This window comes from Ahaetulla prasina, chromosome 2 (genome assembly GCF_028640845.1).
Source record: "Ahaetulla prasina isolate Xishuangbanna chromosome 2, ASM2864084v1, whole genome shotgun sequence".
In the NCBI taxonomy this organism is placed as follows: domain Eukaryota; kingdom Metazoa; phylum Chordata; class Lepidosauria; order Squamata; family Colubridae; genus Ahaetulla; species Ahaetulla prasina.
In genome coordinates this window covers 60,237,073-60,259,075 of record NC_080540.1, presented here as the reverse complement: position 1 = coordinate 60,259,075, position 22,003 = coordinate 60,237,073, and the positions used below count along the sequence as shown (strand labels likewise).

Here is a 22,003-nt window from a genome sequence, read left to right as displayed (position 1 = left end):
ATTGCTGGATTTTGATAGGCATCTGAAAACAAAACTAAAGATTACATTATGACAAAGTTGGAAAAGTTTGTGTTTACATTTCTTCAGTATGTTGTACAAAAGTACTCTTAAAAAAACATGGTACTTAAGTTTTTAGGATGCAACTGGGGACCAGTTTGAAACATACAAATGTGCCCCTAAATTTAATCCACACATGTACCTTTATAATTGCTCTCTCATGGATCATTTCAGCTTTCAAATGCAATAAACAGTTTTCACCAAGCAGTTATGTGCTCCAGAAGTTTCTAAATCAAAATATACTTATATATTTCTGGCTCGAAAGACCAGTGTTGTAACTTTGGAAGATTTTCTGAGGAAATGAGTTCACAGTAGGAGTGACAGCATATTATTTCTGCTTTCTGCATTCTCATAAAAAATGCCATAAAATTGTTTTCGGTAGAATGTTCTGACAGAACCAGATGAAAAAGAGCCACAATTGATTGAGAAGACTGAATAAATTTATACTTGATCCTTGGCAAAATGGAACTGCTTTGCTGAGAAATAAGTAGATTTTTTCCTTATGGAAATAGTATTATGTTCAACCTCTTCTGGCAATTTTGCACATTCTCTCTCAGGATAGATTCAGAACTTGGTGTGTTTTCTAGATTTATCATGATTATAAGAGGCTCAAGTGGTAGCATGAGGTGTTTAATCAATTAAATCAGTAAAGATCAACCTAAATAATAATAATAATAATAATAATAATAATAATAATAATAATAATAATAATAATAATAATAATAATAATAATAATAATAATAATATTTTAATTTGTATACTGCCCTTCTCCCGAAGGACTCAGGGCGGTTTACAGCCAAGATAAAAACAGTAAAGACAAATACAATACTAAAAACATACATTAAAAAACTTATTAAATTTGGCCCAATTTTTAAAATACAATCAATCCCGATAAAAATTAATAAAATTAAAACCCATAAAATCAACTAAAAAATTAAAATTCAAGCCAATCCAGCAAGACAGAATAGATAAGTCTTAAGTTCGCGGCGAAAGGTCCGAAGGTCAGGTAGTTGTCGAAGTCCAGGGGGAAGTTCGTTCCACAGGGTAGGAGCTCCCACAGAGAAGGCCCTTCCCCTGGGGGCCGCCAGCCGACATTGTTTGGCTGACGGCACCCTAAGGAGTCCCTCTCTGTGAGAACGCACAGGTCGGTGGGAGGTACCAGATGGCAGTAGACGGTCCCGTAAATATCCCGTAAAAGCAAGCTAACGGTTTGAAAAGGCTGATATTAGTAGATATTAGTAGAAATGTAGAACAAAGGAATTTGGGAAATTTGTTTTTAACTCCAATATGCCTAATAAAGAGCTTACTGTAGGGTTTTCCTATATTACAACCACAAAGTGACAAGAAATTCAGCTGGCAGGGTTTTTTAAGAAATTAAACAGATCTGACTTTTATTTTTAAAGCAACTGAAACTTGGTTTCAAACATCTAAAAGCATTTTTATTTTCTAGTTATTCCTTAGAAATATTGTCAAGGATTTTCTCCATTTGTTTGACAAATCATCTAAAGGGCTTTCTTGCTTCCCAAAAGAAATAGGCAATGCTCCTGGCATTTCTATGCCAGCAAAAATATTTTCATCCAGACATTTTAATATTTATTATAATAATTCTGATTTAACTTATTTACTCTTGTGATAATTTCTAAGTTGGTGTTCCTGAAGGAGTTACTCTACTTTGATACCTTTGATATCATGGTTAAGAGCGGTATAAAAAAAAGTTTAAAATACATTTCTTATTTTTTCTAAATCATTATAAAGCGTTTATATTTCAGAGAAACTCATGTACTCCTAGTGTACTTATTATTGAAGCTATGTGTTCGATTTATATCTATCTCACTGTTATTTCTTATAGTTGAAGGTAGCATACAAAATGTCCCCTGCTCCTATTTTCCCCACATCAAACATCCTGTGAGGTGGGTTGAGCTGAGAGTGTCTGACTGGCCCTAAGGCACACAGCCAGATTTGATGCCAGATGCCACTTTCCTAATTTCAAGTCCAGCACCTTAACCATAAGACCATGGGTCTTTTTAGCAATAGCAGTATGAGCTGTCAATCTACTCTTCAGATATTCTACCTGAATATCATATTAACCACATGATAATATTAGTTTTATTAAGGCAGCATTTTTCTCCTTCTGATGAATGTAAACAATGCAAAATAATTTGATAGAAAATCAGAGTACAAGTTGTTCTATTACTTCTCCTCTTTAAAAAGACATGTAAACCCAAAGATAGCTTTTCACTGTTCTATTTCCTAACTGGTAAAAGAAAATTCGTTTGTCTAAATTACTAGTGGTACTTTATGGTTCCTAATTTAAGAAAGCAGAGAAAGCAAGAAAAACTTCTTGCTGGTATTGGTTTATTTAAACTCATATACCAGCTGTCAATAGAATACACAATCCAAACGAAAAGAGAACTGAATACAGACAATTTAAAAGAAAAAGGGAAAAAAAACCTGGCTCCTTATCACACTAAATGCTTATTCCTATGTTTTATAACTTTTGAAATATCTGGATTTATGCAGATAAAACCTTTATTGAAAATTTGAATTAACGTTTTAAAGATTTGCATAAATATTTGATACTTTAAGAACAAAGGCTGGTAACCAAAAATCGTATGAAACAAGAATTATTCACCTTGAAAATTCCAATAAAAATTTGTAACAGATGTGGCAAATGTTCTGAAAATCAATCCAATTCTTTGGGATGAAATGACCTGTTGAATTATAATAACAACAACAGAGTTGGAAGGGACCTTGGAGGTCTTCTAGTCCAAATCCCTGCCCAGGCAGGAAATCCTACACCATTTCAGACAAATGGTTATCCAACCTTTTCTTAAAAATTTCCACTGTTTACAACTTCTGCAGGCAAGTTGTTCCACTGATTAATTGTTCTAACTGTCAAGAAATTTCTCCTTAGTTCTAAGTTGCATCTCTCCTTGATTAGTTTCCACCCATTGCTTCTTGTTCTACCCTCAGGTGCTTTGGAGAATAGTTTGACTCCCTCTTCTTTGTAGCAACCCTAGAGATATTGGAACACTGCTATCATGTCTCCCCTAGTCCTTCTTTTCATTAAACTAGGCATACCGAGTTCTTGCAACTGTTCTTCATATGTTTTAGCCTCCAGTCCTCTAATCATCTTTGTTGCTCTTCTCTGCACTCTTTCTAGAGTCTCCACATCTTTTTTACATTGTGGTGACCAAAACTGAATGCAATATTCCAAGTGTGGCCTTACCAAGGCATTATAAAATGGTATTAACACTTCACGTGATCTTGATTCTATCCCTCTGTTTATGCAGCCCAGAACTGTGTTGGCTTTTTTGGCAGCTGCTGCACACTGCTGGCTCATATTTAAATGGTTGTCCACTGGGACTTTAAGATCCCTCTCACAGTTACTACTATTGAGCAAGGTACCACATATCCGGTACCTGTGCATTTTGTTTTTTTGGCCTAAATGTAGAACCTTACTTTTTTCACTGTTGAATTTCATTTTGTTAGATAGCGCCCAATGTTCTAGTCTGTCAAGATCTTTCTGTATCTTGAGCCTATCTTCTGTAGTGTTGGCTATTCCTGCCAGCTTGGTGTCATCTGCAAATTTGATGAGTTACCCATCTATCCCCTCGTCCAAGTCATTGATGAAGATGTTGAAGAGTACTGGGCCTAAAACAGAGCCTTGGGGTACTCCACTGCATACTTCCCTCCATGTGGATGTAGTTCCGTTGAGGACTACACGTTGAGTGCGGTTGATCAGCCAGTTACGAATCCATCTGGTGGTGGTGCTGTCTAACCCACATTTTTCTACTTTATCTAGTAGTAGGTTATGGTCTACTTTATCAAATGCTTTACTGAAGTCCAAGTAAATTATATCGACAGCATTCCTCTGGTCCACTAATTTTGTCACTTTGTCAAAGAATGCAATAAGATTAGTCTGGCATGATCTTCTTTTTGACAAACCCATGTTGGCTTTTGGTTATTACTTTTGTTTGCTTCTAGGTGTTTGGTGACTCGTTGCTTGATTATCTTTTCCAGAATCTTCCCTGATATTGAGGTTAGGTTGATAGGTCTGTAGTTTCCTGGATCTGTTTTTTTTCCTTTTTTGAAGATGGGAACTACATCAGCTCTTTTCCAGTCCTCTGGCAGTTCCCCTGTGCTCCAGGATCTTTGAAAGATATAGTTCAGTGGTTCTGAGATTTCGTCTGCCAGTTCCTTCAGAATCCTGGGATGTAATCCATCCGGTCCTGTTGATTTGAACTCATCTAGGGTAGACAGATGCTCACTTACCAATTTTTTCCCTATTTTAACTTGTGTTCCTAATCTGTTTTTTGTGATGCTGTTTTTGATAGGTTGGATTGTTTTTTCCTTTTGTGTAAAGAAAGATGCAAAAAATGAGTTAAGTAGGTCTGCTTTCTCCTTGTTGCTTGTCACCTTCTTGCCACTTTCTCCCAGCAATGGGCCAATTGTTTCCTTGACTTTTTTCTTGTTTTTAACATGTTGGAAGAAGCTTTTTTTGTTATTTTTTACTTTTGTCGCTAGCCTTTGTTCATTGTGAGCCTTAGCTTTCCTCACTTCATCTTTACAGGTTCGGACTATTTGTGATATTCTGCCTTAGTTATTTGTCCCTCTTTCCACTTTTTATACTTGTCCTTTTTGTCTTTCAATTTGTCAGATAGTTCTTTATGCATCCATGCTGGTTTCTTTTGAGATCTATTATTCTTGTGCTCTCAAGAAGTTAATTGTTTCAGGTTCATCTGAATTAAAATAATAGCAGTCTTTTTATATCTTTTTTTTAACTATTTAGATTGAGCAGGCTTGGGAGTAGTGTTTCTGTACTATAATTTCAGTACAATCCACCCAAGAATCCCAGTCGGTTTTTCAGTTGTTTGTTTTCTTTTTTTAATGTTTCTTCTTACTTTATATAAATATCTTTCTCCTTCCTTCTGTGTTATTGAAGATCATTTAAAGATCAAGGAAGAGCAGATAAATATATCACCCCCGTTCTGATCCTGCCAGAGGTTTTTTCCAGAGGCCTGGAACCCAACAAAAAGGCACCCAAATAATCAATTTCCTACATCGTCTCTAAAGCTACAACCCAGCCACTTTTACAATAAACTTCCCTAGAAATGAAAAACTGGAGATAGATTTTCCAACATAGTAGGTACATCAATGGCTACTTTATGAAAGGATAGACCACTGCCTCACACTTCATTCAAGGATGAAATCTACACCATTTGCACAAAACTTGGCTTCAAGGATCTGTCCACTTTCTTAGGAATAACAGGCTCAAACTGCCCCAAATAATCACACTAGAATGTAACTGAGCCAATTCAATGGGACCTGTGTAATTCAGTCAAAACAAATCCAAGCAAATTTATCACTAGCACTGATGATGTTACCTAGTTTGGGTAATGAAATATCTGCAAAAAACAACCTCAGAGAGCTGCAAGGGCCCTTCATTTCAACCCTGAGCTACAAATATTCTCCTTTATAGGTATCCCATATGGACATCAAATGCTTCAGAAAACACACAAATGAGAAAAAAAATTGCCTGCAGGCACATTTCCACCAAGGAACAACTTTTCTTCCTGCATGAATGCCTACAATAGCATACTCTACCTACCAGTGTCAAATACAAACCTCCCATCAACAGCACAGCTGGATGGAAAGTAGCCCAACAAAGCTGGTAAAAAATGATACAGCTCATGATCACAGATGCACACCTCAGATTAAACAAATAACTGCACACCATAGCAAATCTCAAGGAACAGCTGGAACAGACCATCACACAGTATATGGAGACTAGCCACTATCATCATGAGCGCTTCCCAGAGACATTCTAGAAAAGAAAAACTAAATTGCAAACCAAATTCCTCAAACTCAGAATCAGAGCACCAGAGCCTGAATAGGTGGTCAACAGGTCCAGTTGCCCAGTATGCATTGCAGAACACAGGATTCTGCAACAAGGACCCCCTCCCACAAGCAAATATATTTGATAGGTGTCTCAAAGAGTCCTTCTAGTCACCCTGTAAATGGTTTTCTGACTCTAAGAGAGACCAGAAGATCAGATAAACTTCTTGGAGTCAGAGGTAGGAACTCTAAAGAAGGCTGCTGGATTGCAATCTGTAAATGCAGTAAAAGCAACACAGTAATTACATTTTGTGGCTTTGATTGTCATAGATTTGCTATTTGTCTTTTTATAAAACCACTCTATGAAACTCTTCTGCTGTTTCATCACTCAGAGTTCCTCTGAAAACCAAATCTTCTGATCTAAGATCCAAGTGCAGAGAGAGGTCCATGTCCTCATGTGAAACTTATATATAAGTCAGGTAGCTGTATATGGTACAGACAGAACATGTCAAAATGGCAGGCTCCAGATTAGCAAAGGAATTAGGTAAAGCCATATACTCTCCACTCATGTATTCAGCCTACACGCTGAATATATATTAAGGGAAGTTGGCTTGGAAAATGAACATGGTTTTAAAACTGAAGGGACTTGTGCTGTGCTGATGACATTACTCTGATAGTCAAAAACATAAAACATCCGCAAGCTCTTGTGATAAAAATCAAGGAATGCTTGATAAAAAATGGAACTAAAATGAAATACTGTATAAAGACAAACTAGTGACAACAGGTACAATCAGCCTTAGAATTGACGATGAAGATACTGGAGAAGTGAATAGCTTCTGTCTTTTAGGATCAGCCATTAGCAGTAAAGGAACAAGCAATCAAGAAATATGTCACAGACTGGCACTTCATAAAACAGCCAAGAAGGCCTTGGAAAAGATATTTGGGTGTCTTGATGTGACTATGACTACAAAGATTAGAACAGTGCCAGGAGTGGTCTTTCTTGTGACACTCTGTAGAAGTGAAGTCCATAAAGTCTACCCAATCAGTCTTTGAAGGAGTAAGATAGAAAGAGTAGCAATGCTTTTGAACTTTGGTGTTGGAAGACTCCTGAGAATACTATGGACAGCCAATAAAACAAACAAGTGGATGATTGAACAAATCAACCGAGTTCTCATTTAAGGCAGAAATGAGGCTCAAATTATTCTATTTCAGACACATTTTACAAAGACTTAGCTCTCTAGAGAAGGCAACAGCACAGGGAAAGTTGGAAGGAAAAAGACGACTAAGAGCAAGGTGGATAGACAGTAGCAATCCCAGAACCTACCTTTATAAAAAATTCTTTACATGAGATTATCTTGGAGCATGCCTCTGAAAACCACAACGATCTTCCAGATGGCATTAGCTTCTCCCCATTCCTGCCCAGGGGTTGCGGTTGATGTGACATCTACTATGTATGTCCCCAGCTGTTAGGTCAGGTCCATAATATTACTGGTTGCCCCCACTCCCCAGCTTAAAATTAGTCAGGGGGAAGATTAAAATTCCCAAGAACAATAAGCCTTCAGATTCTAGCAAAATGTTGCTTGATATAACTTGGTGCTGCGCCATGTAGGACTTTAAAGGTTAAAAGATTATCATTAGGCTTCTGCAGCACTTTGAACTGGCTGCAGAAGTCTAATGATAATCAACACAATGAGTTTAAGATAAGTTTTATTTTTGACTGGCAGAGTTGTCTCAGTAGTGAATTTCCCTAACAGAACTTTGGACTAGCCAAAAGCAGCCACATGTAAAGTGTTAGAATACCCCCTACCACCTCCTTAACTGCATGATGATCAAGTTTAATTATTTATTTTTGAGTTATTTCAAACATGTAAAACTGTTATTGGACCACTATTTATTTTTTGCTGGGCATAATCAGCACATTCTGTGATATACAATCCAATTGGATATACCTTGTATTTAATATTGAGTTATGCTGATTATTAATATTAATATGCTAATATTAAGTACAATATGTATTAGAAACAATATCCTGCATTAACTGGATGTCAGTGGGAAGTCTGCAAACAGGATGAGGTTAGAAGAACCTACCTTATGTTCTTCAAAACTCATATTGAGAGGCCTGCTGCCTCTGAGAGTGAAGATTGAAGCAACTTACATGGCTGGCATCAATAGACTTAATTATCTATGAATTTGTTTAATCCTCTCAGAAGGCTAAACAGGTTCATTGCCATTATAACATCTTCTACTGTCATAGAGAATTCACTTGAGTGAATTGCTATTAATCCTGTCGCACCTCAGCTTAATAACTGAGCCTGGTTACACGATTAAGGGAGAAAGAAGATTCCTTAGCTGCTTTTTAAAAACTATGTGTAATTTTATACCTTTTTATTATATTCCAATTTGTTTGCCCTTTTTTTATAAGTGAAATATCCCCAGCCTGTGCTACCTTTCCTTAAAGGGATCTTGCTCAAGTTCTTTTACAATTTTGATTGCCAAGTAATGTCCAGAACTGAATATACCATTTTAACTGTAATAAAACCTCAATTGTGTCATTTATTGTATACATACATTGCCTTTGTGAACATCCTCCTTCTTTCAGGACGAGAACATTTCTCAATTTTTGTGAAATAAAAATTTCAGGCAATTTTGAGTAATTTTCCAGAAATTCTTATTCCACAAAGATGGAGAAGATGTTCATGTCCTGAAACAAAGAGGATTTTCATTCTCAAACTTTCAATCTTAATTAGATGCAAAACTCCACTCACACTTAAATGTTATGATCTCTCTTCTGCACTAGCAATTTATAGTGTCACACAGTGGGCGCTGGGGCCTTTACACCTATTTTGTTTGGAGGAAAATATTTCCACAGGGATGGGGATGGTCAGATATTCTATAAATTGCCAGCAAAATAATATTTTCAGCCCAACTCAACCTTGTAGGTTTGTGGGGAAAATAGGAGGAGGAAAGAGTACAGGTAGCCCTGGATTTACAACCCACAATAGAGCCGAAAAATTCTGTTACTAAGCAAGACAGATGTTAAGTGAGTGTTGACTCATTTCATGACCTTTCTTGGCACAGTTGTTAAGCGAATCACTTAAGTTAATTAAGTTAGTAACATGGTTGTTAAGTGAATCTGGCTTCCCCATTGATTTTGCTGGTCAGGTTGCAAAAGGTAATCACGTGACCCCGGGACACTGCAACGGTCAAAAATATGAACCAGTTGCCAAGCGGCCAAATTTTGGTCACTTGACCATGGCACCGCTGCAGCAGTTGTAAGTGCGAGAAATGGTCCAAAGTCACTTTTTTCAGTGCCCTTGTAACTTCAAACAGTCCCTAAAGGAATGGTTGTGAGTCAAGGACTATCTGTATTGGCAAGTTGACCAATTATATATGAAAAAAGCGGGATAAAAATCTAAAAGAAAATGTTTAGTAATAACCAAGTAAAGCCCCCACCCTCCCTTCTCCTCAGTGGTTCAGCACTGGTTTTCTCCTCCTGGGCAGAGAAGCTATAAAGCCGTCTGGCTCTATGTAGGTGGGGTCGGAGGGCAGCTGTTTGCTTCCCAGGGTCCATTCCCAACTGAAGCACCGGGAGCGAAGCAGCACTTGCAGCAGAAGCGCGCGCCGAGCTCCTTCTACTCCTCCAGAGGCGCGCGTCGACGCTGTTGCGCTAACGGCCGTCCCGCTCAGCACCGGGGCCCTCGCTCCCAGGGCCAAAAAAGACCCGCCCCTGTACTTAAGGAAACCATCTGGCAGCGAGTTTGGCATGCAAGAAAGGTCAGCGCGGCCACAAGTGAGCGCCGCTGGGGAGCGGCTGCCGCTCCTCCTCCCTTTCGGCGCGCCTGCCCTCCCTGACAGGAAAACGTTTTTTTTTATTATTATTTTTATTTTTATTTGCTTGCGCTTTAGAATAAAACCTCCAGGGCTTCGGCCTATCTGATTAACAGGCGTGTGAACTGAGGAGCGCTTCGGCGCCTGGCAGCACCAGCTCTAGCAGGCGCGGCGAGCGCAACTCCTCCCAGCACCTGGTCACCAAGCCCTTCCCTCCTCCCGGCTTGCCTCCATTGCCCCAGCCCAGAGCAGGCAAGCGTGCGCTTCCATTGGGCACGGCTCGCGTTTCCCTTTGCTTGCGCGGGTCGCGGGCGGCCAGAGCTTTGGCTGGCTGCTCCTTTTCAAAGCCCGCGAGCACCGTTTTTGTGCGCGGGGCGCGCAGACCTGAACTCCAAGCATAGCCTTGTGGTTTTTTTTGTGTGGTTTTTTAAAATAAACCCCTCCGTTCTTCTTGGATTTCAACCCGGGATATTTTCGCGCAACCCCCTTCTACAAGGTAGTGGAAGGATACCCAGATATTTTCCCGGTGGGGGGGGGAAAAGAGAAATCCCTCCTCCCGTTCCTTACCGTTCAGCTCATCCTTCTGCTACTTGCATTTAGTTTGAAAGCAACCTGCAGCCAGCCTCGCCTGGGAAGTTTCCGTTCAGCTGCCTCTCCGCTTAGTGCGTTCAAGGTGCCTTTGATAAGTCTCTCTGGGTGTGTTTGCCTGTAAGCCGCTGCTAGGGATCGGACTGTTGCTTTCCCAGCTCTTCATCACAGGCAACCCCCCCCCCCCACCTTCCTCTTCCAGCCCACATACCCGATTTGCTGGAGATGAAGGGGAGGGAGTGATGAAATGAACAAGAAGCGGTTACATTGATTAAGACTAGTTTCCTCTTCAAACGGCGGCTCGGGAGAGAAAGAAAGCGCAGAGCGAAAGGCGATCCGAGGCGGCAGCCCAAAGAGCTTGGGGAAGAAGGGAGAGGGGGGGTGGAGAGAGAGAGATCAGAGCCTTGCTGTTGGCAGCGGCGAAGCTTTTGCTGCCTTTTTTGCAACGGCGAAGGATTGCTTCTAAGCGCTAGGGGTGCTGGCTGTTAGGGCGCTTCTGCAGTTCGCGCTCTATCTGACTGCATTTGACTTATAATGCCGGCTTCTCTTTGGAATGCAAAACCGTGCACAGGATGAAACCAGGTTTGTTACGACTATTCTTTGTGTGTGCGTGTGGGCATATTTGGAAAAAAAAAATTCTCCGCGTTTCACCCCCCCCCCCAGATGTCAGAAAGGATCATAGCAACAAGACAGTGGCACCCTCATTACAGGATGTCTCGTGCTCATCTTTTGATATGTTTTTTTTTAAAAAAAGAGAGATGATGAATCTTTTATGCAGCTGGCTTCTTGGAAGCATCCAGGAGCATCAATTTGCAGTGCATTGCTGCTTAGAAGAACTGCAGTTTTTTAAAAAAACCTGTAAGACCTCCTTCTTTAACGATAGTAAATAAACATAGGTGGGAAGGAGGGTAAAAGGCAGTGAGGAGCCTGTGTGGTAAGGTGTTTTTTTTTTCTTGCTTCCCCGCTCCCCTCTTGATAATCCCCCCCCCCCCACAATTCTTTTCCTCACACAGTGAGTCTTCCATCTGAAAAGCAGCTTCCTGGGTTTCTTTACCTTTGAAAAGTAGAACAGGTTAAGTTATGGCTTAACTCCTGTCCTTCTACTAAGTAGATTCTTCCAATAGCAGTCCTTCCACCTGTTCTGCTCAAAAGCATGTCTTGATTTCTTTCCATGTTTTGCAGGTCACTCTGCCAGAATGCCAGAAGAAAATTCCCCAAGGTCCACTCCCCAGAAAATCCCATATCAGGAGCTTCCTCACTTGGTCAATGCTGATGGGCAGTATCTTTTCTGCAGGTACTGGAAACCAGCTGCTGCTCCAAGGTGAGCACTGTTTAACAATGCATTTGTTGTCTGTGATAAATACACCATTCATTCAGTTCCACAGTTGTTTGTTCAACGGTCCATGGAATAATAGAAATGTCCTTGCCTCAAACAATCTCTTAGCAAAAGAAACCTTGATCCTTTAGCATTTGCACTAAACTAAAGCAGTAGCTTTTTTCTTGCTCTTGAGTAACAGTTCCTAAACCCACCCAAGTGCCTGTATATTTTAGCAATAAGAGAAGAACGTTTATTAATCATTCAGCCTCCTACTCATGAGAATAGGACTTGTTACATGCATAAGTAAAAGCAACTCAGATGAGTAAGGTTTGATAATTCGGATAATTCTCTCTTTCTGTCTTTCTCTTTTAGTTCAATGAAATGAAACAGTAAACACTGTGTTTTGGCATTGAAATAGGTATTTTAATTGGGAGGTATTGCATTCAAAAGAAGTTTAGTCTAAGTTATTTAGGGATCAGTTACAATTTGTCATTTGCTGTGATATTCTTCTATATTTTGGCTATAGGGTTATGAGGGCCTTTGGTACACAAAATATACTTACAGTAATTTAATAAGTAAATGATTAGCCATTAGGTAATCCTATTTTCATAATCCCATATGAAATAATGTATTTGTCCTTGTAATTCAGAAAGGCTGTGATATTCTGAATGAAGATACTGTTTGGATTTTCTCTTTTTTCCCCCCTGGGTTCTATTTGTGGAGTAGAATATCCACAAATAGAAACCAGGGGGGGGGGGAAAAAGAGAAAATCCAAACAGTATCTTCACATAAAAAGGTGATATTGTTGTTCAGAATAATCTTTTTTACTTTTATATTGCAAAGAAATCTCCAATTTTAGAAAATAATTACTCAAAAGCAATTCTTCTCTTTTAGTAGATGTTAAAGCATTGAGGAGTTAATAAACTTTGTATGATGTGCTAAATGATTCATCAGAGGATAAAGACAGAAACACAAGTCAAATCAGGGATCCGCCTAACTTATTTTTCTAAAAAGAAGAGTGGCAGTGTGACAAACATGGTACAACATCTTCTGCATGATCATCTACAGTTTTCATACTAGATTTTTGGGGCAGGTGGATGAACAAGAACAGTTCATTTTTGTGAATTTATGGACAGGTTGCAAGTCACAGTGAGCTATTGATTTTAACTACCAGTATGCGGATGTTTTACGAAAGCTTGTGGTATCAGTTACTCAACGGATATGTGACATTTATGAACCACAGAAGTTAAAGACCAATCAAAGTGCTCCTTTCAACAAAATAGGTTCTTTCCCAATTACTTGAGAGTTGCTTTTTTTGACCATAATGTACTGTTTCCCATATCATTCATGTATGATTCACTTAAGAATCCATTCATCTAATTCAGGGCCCATTTTAAGCCTCTGACCTTTCACCTAGAAACCAAACCTGAAGAATCTTTGTGCTTTGTTCACTTCAGCACCCAAAGTTACCCTCCAAAATAGAACTTCAGAGTCATTTCAAAAGCATTGCTTCGGCAGCTCGTGCCTTTTTTCTTGGCTTTGTGAGCTTTAGATGTATGCATTGAGAGGCTTTTTTCTAAGTCCTGCTAAGGCCATGGGACAAAGGAAACATGATTTGGGACTGCCTTTGAAGCATCTCTTTGGGTCTGGCTTTGAGTACAGGTTGCATAAAAGTAACTTCACCAAGCCCAATGGAAAACTTTTGGGCAATACTTGTAACGAGAAACCTGGCATCTTCCTAAAGACTTCAGCTATTGAACCAATACAGTCTTAAAACAAGCTTCTTCTATGAAAATTATCCTGTTCCTATTATAATGCTAATTAATCCTTAACTGCCTACAGTGTTCTTCGATGAGTTGCTGAATTGCATTCCTCATTTTGTGTTTCATTTCTAAGCAAATTAGTGTAGTTCACATGAGTCTTTGATGAAGTAATGAAAGGATAGTAAAGAAGTGAAAGTTAGAACTTGGCATTTCAGACCTCTGGTAGCTTGTTAGAGCTATGCATACCCCAAGTGGTTAATTGATAGCAAGAGTGTCATGGTTTTCTGACAACAAAGTAAACACGATCAGTTCTGTTCACTTACAAGTGGCTCTTAACTGTGTGGAACCATTTATTTTTAGCCTCTATTGTATTGTGCTGGCAGGGTTTGAGAGGGAGATTATAGGTTGCTGGAAAACAATTTGTCAACTGCAGCCAACTTTCATGGGACAGTCTTGAAATACATGGAGAAAGAGATTCCTCATTGTCTTCTACTATGTGGTAGATTTTCATGACTCATCTGTGGAAGCGCTGAAGATTTGTTAGGTTTTAAATGATGAATGGCATGAGTTGGGCGACAGTCTTGAATCATTTTTACAGTACTATTAATCTGACAGAATTTCAGATACAGAAGACAAATCAGTTGCAGTTTTGTTAGCTATAACACAAGAGATTCACATTTATGTTTCTCCTCTTGAGTATAGGTTTTGACTCAAAAGGCCACTGGAATTTGTAAGAAAAACACTAAGAGCTGCTAGACTTCCTGTAGTGTGAAAACTTTTGAACTTTCCCTATGCAAAAATTGTTTCATACACATACCTCCTTGCATGAAGAGGACCCCCCCCCCAAAAAGCCAGCACATGTAAGCTTTATCAGTACGGTTGTTCTCTCATTCACAATATTATATTTGCCAAAAGCGGTTCTGATGGTGCACACATCTTGTCTCTGGATTTCATTTATTTTCCTAAGGAGGAAAAGCAGTATATTTAAAATAACCACACAGAATATTTTTGAATTGATAGTTTAGAAGTTTCTCTCTCTCTGGCACATTCTGTTAGGATTTTTAAAATACATGCATATATATGTGTGTGTGTGTGTGTGTGTGTGTGTGTGTGTGTGTATGTATATATATATATATATATATATATTTGTTTTCTGAGGTTTTCACAGGTGTTTGTATATAGGTCTTTGGTTGTTCGGGTTTTCTCCCGTGTAAGATTGGAAGTGTCTTGGCGACGTTTCGACGAAGTCTCATTCGTCATCTTCAGGCTTCAGCTTCGTGCTTCTGGGAGCAATGTGTGATCGCAGCTGTTTCTTCCTTTTAACTGCTAGTGGGGGTTTGAACTGATTGGGTGGGAGCTTGGCTGTGCTCTGATTGGATGGGGGTTTTTCTGTGCTCTGATTGGCTGGGGGTGTGTCCTGTGTTGGTGGGGGCTTGGTTGTGCTCAGTCTAGTCTGTGCTGCAGGGGGATTTGAGCTGGTGAGCTGCATAGCTGTTGTTTGGCTTTGTGGTCGTGCTACATCTTCATAGTGGGTGTCAGTCCGCTGCATGAATGGATTGGAGGGTTTGAAATGGCTAATGTTGCAGCTGCGGTCTGGCTTCTGTTCCTTGGTCGTGCTTCATGATCAGTGTGGGTTTGGGTCTGCTTTCTGGGTGGATGTGTGGTGGTGACATCCTGTGTGGACCTTGTGAGTGTGGGTCTGGTGTCATTCCTCGTGTTAGGGACTCGTTTGTCAATAAGGGCGGGGTTTCAAATGGCTGGTAGGCGGAGGTGTCATCTCGTTTGTTCATGCTGTGTGGGCGTTTTTCTATCTCAATGGCTTCTCTGATTATTCTGTTGTTAAAGTGTTCAGTTTTGGCGATAGTTCTGGTCTTTTTAAATTCAATATCATGTCCTGTGACTTTAAAATGTTGGACCAGGGAAGAAGTTGGTTCCTCTTTTTTGAATGAGTTCTTGTGTTCTTCAATGCGTGCACTTATTCTTCTGTTGGTTTGTCCAATGTATGTGGTGGGGCAGGCGGTGCATGGGATTTCATATACTCCTTGATTTTCTAACTCAATTTTGTCCTTGGGGTTTCTTAGGATGGTGGATATTTTTCTGTTAGTGCAGGATGTGCAGGTCCACACAGGATGTCACCACCGCACATCCACCCAGAAAGCAGACCCAAACCCACACTGATCATGAAGCACGACCAAGGACCAGAAGCCAGACCGCAGCTGCAACATTAGCCATTTCAAACCCCTCCAATCCATTCATGCAGCAGACTGACACCCACTATGAAGATGTAGCACGACCACAAAGCCAAACAACAGCTATGCAGCTCACCAGCTCAAATCCCCCTGCAGCACAGACTAGACTGAGCACAACCAAGCCCCCACCAACACAGGACACACCCCCAGCCAATCAGAGCACAGAAAACCCCCCATCCAATCAGAGCACAGCCAAGTTCCCACCCAATCAGTTCAAACCCCCACTAGCAGTTAAAAGGAAGAAACAGCTGCGATCACACATTGCTCCCAGAAGCACGAAGCTGAAGCCTGAAGATGACGAATGAGACTTCGTCGAAACGTCGCCAAGACACTTCCAATTTTACACGGGAGAAAACCCGAACAACCAAAGACCTATATACAAACACCCGTGAAAACCTCAGAAAACAAATATATATATATATATATATGTTTTCTGAGGTTTTCGCGGGTGTTTGTATGTAGGTCTTTGGTTATTCGGGTTTTCTCCCGCGTAAAATTGGAAGTGTCCCGCGTAAAATTGACACTTCCAATTTTACGCGGGAGAAAACCCGAATAACCAAAGACCTACATATATATATATATATATACAGGTTATACACCTACCAAAATTATTCCTGGATATCCTCTAGTGGAGATGCCAACTTACCGCATATTGTGGGATAATCTTTTATCTCAGTTCTCATAGAAAATTAGATGTTATCATCCAGGTCATTTAATATTAAAAGCAGGTGATATTAGAGTGAAAATCTGTTAGCTGTACAAACAAGAATAATGACTATTCCCTAAATTCAGTTTACATTTACATAAGTGCCCCCATCACTTGTATGTTTTCTGTTCAGGCACCTTTTGCACATATTCACTTTTTTTTTCTATGGCTACAAGAAAAAAGATCCTGGTAACTATCACACTCATTCTTAATTATAAAACTATATGGTGATTAATAAACTCATGTTTCCCTGTCAGATTTCCTTTGGTTTAGCAGATGGGATTAATTTAATAAAATTGATCCTGCGTTTGGTAAGTAAGCAAAGGGTAGATAAGAGAAGGTGCAAAAGTATTTGGATTTCATGTTAAGGAAGCAGAATGAAGAAAGACTGAATTGAGAAGTGACAACTGTTGCTGAACTACTGTCCAGTAGAACTAGGACAAAACTCTTAAGCTGAGTTGTGGAAAAGAAAGAAAGGGAAGGAGGCAGGTCATTGAGTGTTGTTAGGTTTGTTTGTTTTTTGCAGAATTGTTGTAGGGCCCCTTTTCTAAGGTCAGTCTTGAGTGCAGAGTAGGCTTACTATGTCATTTCCTATTTCCTAGGTATAGATAAGCAATCTGAGACCTCCAGTTCTTTTGAGTCTCGCTTTCCTATCAGGCACAGTCAACGTGGCCACCTTAAAATGATTATAGGAGCTATAACCCAAAATTTGGATCTTAAGTCCTAGGCTGCTTATCATTGTCCTAGTAAGTGTAAACTAGAAACATGGAAGCCAGTGACACACTAAGAAAACCAGTTGTGCTTTGGTTAAAATGACAAGTAGATCATATACCACCTGTTATATTGTGGGGTTGACTAATTTTTTTTCATGATTTATTTTAGGATGTGCATTTTATTCAGTAAATGGCAGAATGTGTGGGATTTTTTCCTTCTACAGTAATTGGATATTGAGGTAAAGCAGTGCAGCTGTGCCTCTCCACCTGCAGAAGCATTTCAACTTATTGAACGTGATTTGTGTGAACTGTGATTAAGTCCTTTTAAAATGTAAATCAATTTGATATGTAACATGGGTTGGGGTAACTGAGTCATTTCTCATAACAAGAAAAAAATGTTTGTTTGTTTTAAGGCTGTGATCAGATCTCCTGTACTAAACAAGATAGTAATGTATAATTTAAGTTATAACTATACCGTAGAAGAATAAGTTCAGAACAGTTCAACATTGTTTGGAAAACTGGATAATCATTAAACAGAAAATCTACTTTTTAAATACAATCAGTATGCAGCTTTACATTTTCACCATGGTTAGACCTAGTCTTTCCTATAAGATCTTTAAATCTACAACCCTAGGCCCATTTACTTGGAAGTAAGCCACACTGAACTCATTGAAATTTACTTCTAAGTTCCTCTGTGTGAATAAACCTTTCCTCCATCTGTTTCAGTTTTGCTAACTGCCTGTCCAGTGTCTGTCTTTCAAAGTATTAAGAGCTTCTTAAATACATACATTTTGTTTCCCATGTATGGTTGCATAAAGCTTCTGACTCAGTTGAGGTAAAAGCATGCTTATTTGTCTGTGTATCTGAGACTGACTCTTACGTTTAAAAACTAATAAATGGCCTTCCCTATGTTTGAATACACACACACCATTTAAGGAAGATACTTTGAGTTCCATAGACAAAAGAGAATTACATCATTTGTTATTTGGAACAGCAAAAATAGCAATAACATGCTATTTTTCTGGAGGAAAAAAATGATGCTTTCTTTATCTACACACTGTTTTTTGGAACTCCATCTGTATGTGAGTGTTACACATATACAGAACATTTTCCAAACTGTAGCCAAACAACTGAAAAATCCTCTCTCTCTCCCTCTTTTCTCTTCCTCCCTCCCCCTCTCTCCTAATTATTTCAGCTAAAATATTCAATTAACTAGCTAGCTGTTATATGGTAAATTGTTACATTAAAATATATATTTTACATTCATGGAAGTTTATATCTGACCCTTGAAACACATATCAGATGATATAACAATGGTGACTATTCATGGGCCAGCCAGCCTGTCCTCATGCAACTTTCCTGCTGCAAAACCAAGATAAAAATGATCAGATTAATGAGTCCTGTGTTTCTAAAATGAGACAAGAAGGAGAACCTCTACAGAATCAATCTTCTTATTTAAAATTAATTTATTATCCTTTGCTTTGCTGTTGTTTGAGGTGATAAAAGAATCATAAAAGATGTGCTGTTCACATTTAGTAAGAGGATCACTGTGTTTCAGCAGAATGCAGATTAGTCAGTGAAATAAAAACTTGAAACCTGCTTGCAAACAGTGAAACAGAATTATCCCAGGCCCTTAGGTGCCATCTTAGGTGCTCTCCTAAAGTTATTACCAAATTGTAATTAAAAAAATTAAAACAAGAAGATGAATTTATTAAATGTCCCCGACTGTACTAAATGTACATGAAATCAAATTCAGCTTTTGTCTTCGCCCTGCCCGTTACTGTTTGGAGCGCAGTCTGGGGACTGTGCAAAGGCCAAAGGGTACCATTGGCACTGAGAAGGTTGTGCATCCCCGACACCAAAATACCAGAGGACGGTTTTCTTAGTTTTCTTTACCAGCATGGATGGCTTCAAGAAATAACCCATGCTGTGCTTCAAGAAATAACCCAGTAGAGCAGAGAGTATGATTTTCTCTACCATATTCCTATTAGAGTTAATAGTCCTCGCTAGTGATGAGCACCATTAATTCAAGTTCTACTAGTGTATTTATTACAGATGAATTAGAATTTTTGACTCTGTGGCAGGTATGTATGATGACATGCAGATATTAATCTAGGGTTATAGATGTAGTGCCTAGAGAATTTTAACCCTACCGATGGACATTTGAATCTAATACGTTTAGAGTATAGCATTCAAAACTATGGAGTCAGCTCCATACTTCATAATAAATAGTATGTGTATGCGATGGATGGATAGATGGATGGAAGATAGATAGATAGATAGATAGAAATATACTGATCAGAGGTAGGTTTCAGCAGGTTCTGACCAGTTCTGGAGAACTGGTAGAAGAAATTTTGAGTAGTTCGGAGAACCGGTAAATACCACCCCTGACTGGCCCCGCCCCATCTATTATCTGCCTCTCGAGTCCCAGCTGATCAGGAGGAAATGGGGATTTTGCAGTATCCTTCTCCTGCCATGTCCATCAAGCCATGCCCACAGAACCAGCAGTAAAATTTTTGGAAACCCACCACTGATACAGATATATAGACAGACAGACAGACACACACACACACACACACACAAACACATACACCATACTGTGTTTTAGTATGATTTAAAATCTTTTGCACCAGAATATACTTAACTTGATGTTATAAAAAATACTTCTAATAAAGGTTACTTTGTGGCACAATATTAATTCTTAAAAAATGCAATTACCAAATTTATAAATTGTACCTAGTTGGGAATTTAACAGGCACAGTATATCAGAGGTTTAACTATTTCAGGCTATAGAAACAGATAATAAAAGTAAATTACTTATAATAGATGCAAAATAATATCTCCAATTATAAAAATAAAACTTTAATTTTATAATTACTTGGATGATTATAAATTAGTGTTCTGTGCCTGGAATGTGATTGTTTTTCCTTGGTTAAAAGTTCAGCATTTGAAACAATTGTTGCTAGTTGTAAGCAAAGATGATCTTCTATATTTAGCTTATTTCTATACTTGTTTTTGTTGCTGCACATAAAGGGAAGATTGTCTCACAAAAACACGTTGTTGCAAGTGACATAAGGTATTTTAAGCTCCACTGGTAATTACAAGATATTCTTTTAAAAGCTCTATCCAGAACTTTTTAAGTTTTACACAAGGAAATGTTTGTAAAATGAAACCAGACAAATTTAATTTCTCAAAACCTATTCCATAAGTAGCAGCAGTAACAACAGTATTGGATTTTATCTTACCTTTTCTGTTCTTATCTTTTTCTATGCTATGTTGATGGCATGATTTTTTTTTCCATTGTAAATGTCTGGCTGAAGCCACTTAAGCACCTATCTTTCTGCTGTCCTCTTGCTTTTGCAAACACAATATTCTTTTTTGTTTACTCCAAAGCAAGTCCCACTCCAAAGACATTTGGAGAACAAATGCACTGCAGCTAAGCAGTGCAATCCTTAAGTTTCTTTATTATTATTATTACACATAGATCAAAGGGGTTTACTTCAAAGAAAGTGGTCATCACAATGTCACCTTGATTATTAAGCAGAGTTGGGGACATGCATTCACATTCGCAAAAATATGTCTGCAGTGTGGAAAGTGAAGAAGGAGGAAAGGGCCCACCATGATTGCAGCATTAAAAATGAGATAGGCAGAGCATCCGGTTTTGTGTGAATGCACCCAGCAAGGGAAAGGCAGCCAGTTGCCTTGTTTATGGGGCATGTGCAAACACTGGTAATGTACAGCCAGTGAGGGGGGAAGGGTACCGTAGAATCAGGGCAGCAGTGGGTGACTGAATGTATTTGAAATTTAGTGATTTTTTTTTATGACCCTTAGTCCTTTTTGAAGGAAGTTTTCCTCCCCTTAGTCTTGATTTGAAAAGCCCTATCTTAGAATACAATATCAACATTTAAGAATCTCTGGAACAATGGGCAGAAAACGGGGAAATGTCAGTTTCCACATTTGGATTAGAAAAATTAACGGCAGGTATAGGATAATGGGAAAGCAGTACATGTGAAAGAAAAATAGGTATCTTGATCATTGCAAAAATTGGTGCAATCTTAGGTTGCGTAAACAAGTATAGCATCAAAACCAAGGGAAATCATCATTTCTCTATTCTGCTGGTCTCACCACACCTAGAATAGTTTTGGGTTATGCATTTTAGAAAGGACATTAACAAACTGGAATATGTGTAGAGGATAAAAACCAAGAGGATAAGGGATAAGACCTGGGAGGGAAAATTTAAGTGGAACAAGTAGAGGCATAGGGCATGAAGAAAATTTAAAAAGAGGAGTGGGAGGAGCAAGGAGTATCATGTAAAAGATGGGCAGAATTGTTTGTTGTTTTTCAAGAAGACATGATTAGTAGTAGATTTTAAATTAGGAAATAGATTTCAATTGGACAACATAAAAATATCTTAACGATAAGAACTCTTCAGCAAAGGAACAACTACTTCAGGAGGTGGTAGACTCTCCACTGGAGACTGGATGGCTGCTTGTCAGAGGTAGCAAGTACAATGGATTTTTGTAGAAGGTAAGGATTGGACTAGGTATCTCCAAGTCCTTTCCAATCCTTGTATTACATGATAGAAGAAGTAGACATCTGTCCATGGAGAGATGCTGGATTTACAGAAAACAAATACTTACTAAAAGGAACTCAAATAAAAATCACTAAATGATACCAAATGTTCCTTTTATGCTTTAGTTAAAACGAATGCATAATAATGCTGATCATGCAATGGAATAAAATGTGCAACATTTTAAAAGCAGACTATTGGCTTACGAATTCAATCTTATTTTGAATTTCTAATGTTTGTAACAAATCCATTTGTATGAAAACACTATCCTCTCTTTAAATAGCGATGCCCAGGTAAGGTGAAAGCAAATCACATTATTTAAGGATGAGGATAAGTGATAATTCCCTTAAGGGAAAAACTCAGACCTAGCAAA

The 22,003-nt window shown here is 38.8% G+C and overlaps 2 protein-coding genes across 9 annotated transcripts in view; one reads left to right on the top strand and one right to left on the bottom strand.

Annotated features, from left to right (window-relative positions):
• The window catches only part of KBTBD12 (kelch repeat and BTB domain containing 12), a 130,769-nt gene extending 120,339 nt beyond the window's left edge, over positions 1 to 10,430 (bottom strand). The window contains exon 1 of the mRNA XM_058167422.1: positions 10,291 to 10,430. The gene's annotated coding sequence lies outside the window, so the exon portion shown is untranslated. The remainder of the gene's footprint in view (positions 1 to 10,290) is intronic.
• MGLL (monoglyceride lipase) overlaps positions 1 to 22,003 on the top strand; it is a 183,543-nt gene that overhangs the window by 30,976 nt on the left and 130,564 nt on the right. For 4 of the 8 annotated variants that reach the window (XM_058167425.1, XM_058167424.1, XM_058167427.1 and 1 more), the window contains one exon: positions 11,494 to 11,632. In XM_058167425.1, coding sequence (XP_058023408.1) covers positions 11,494 to 11,632 — 139 coding nt within the window. Of the gene's footprint in view, positions 1 to 9,802; positions 10,220 to 10,759; positions 10,894 to 11,493; positions 11,633 to 22,003 lie in introns of those variants that run through there. The other 4 variants (XM_058167426.1, XM_058167430.1, XM_058167428.1 and 1 more) reach the window with 3 other exon arrangements.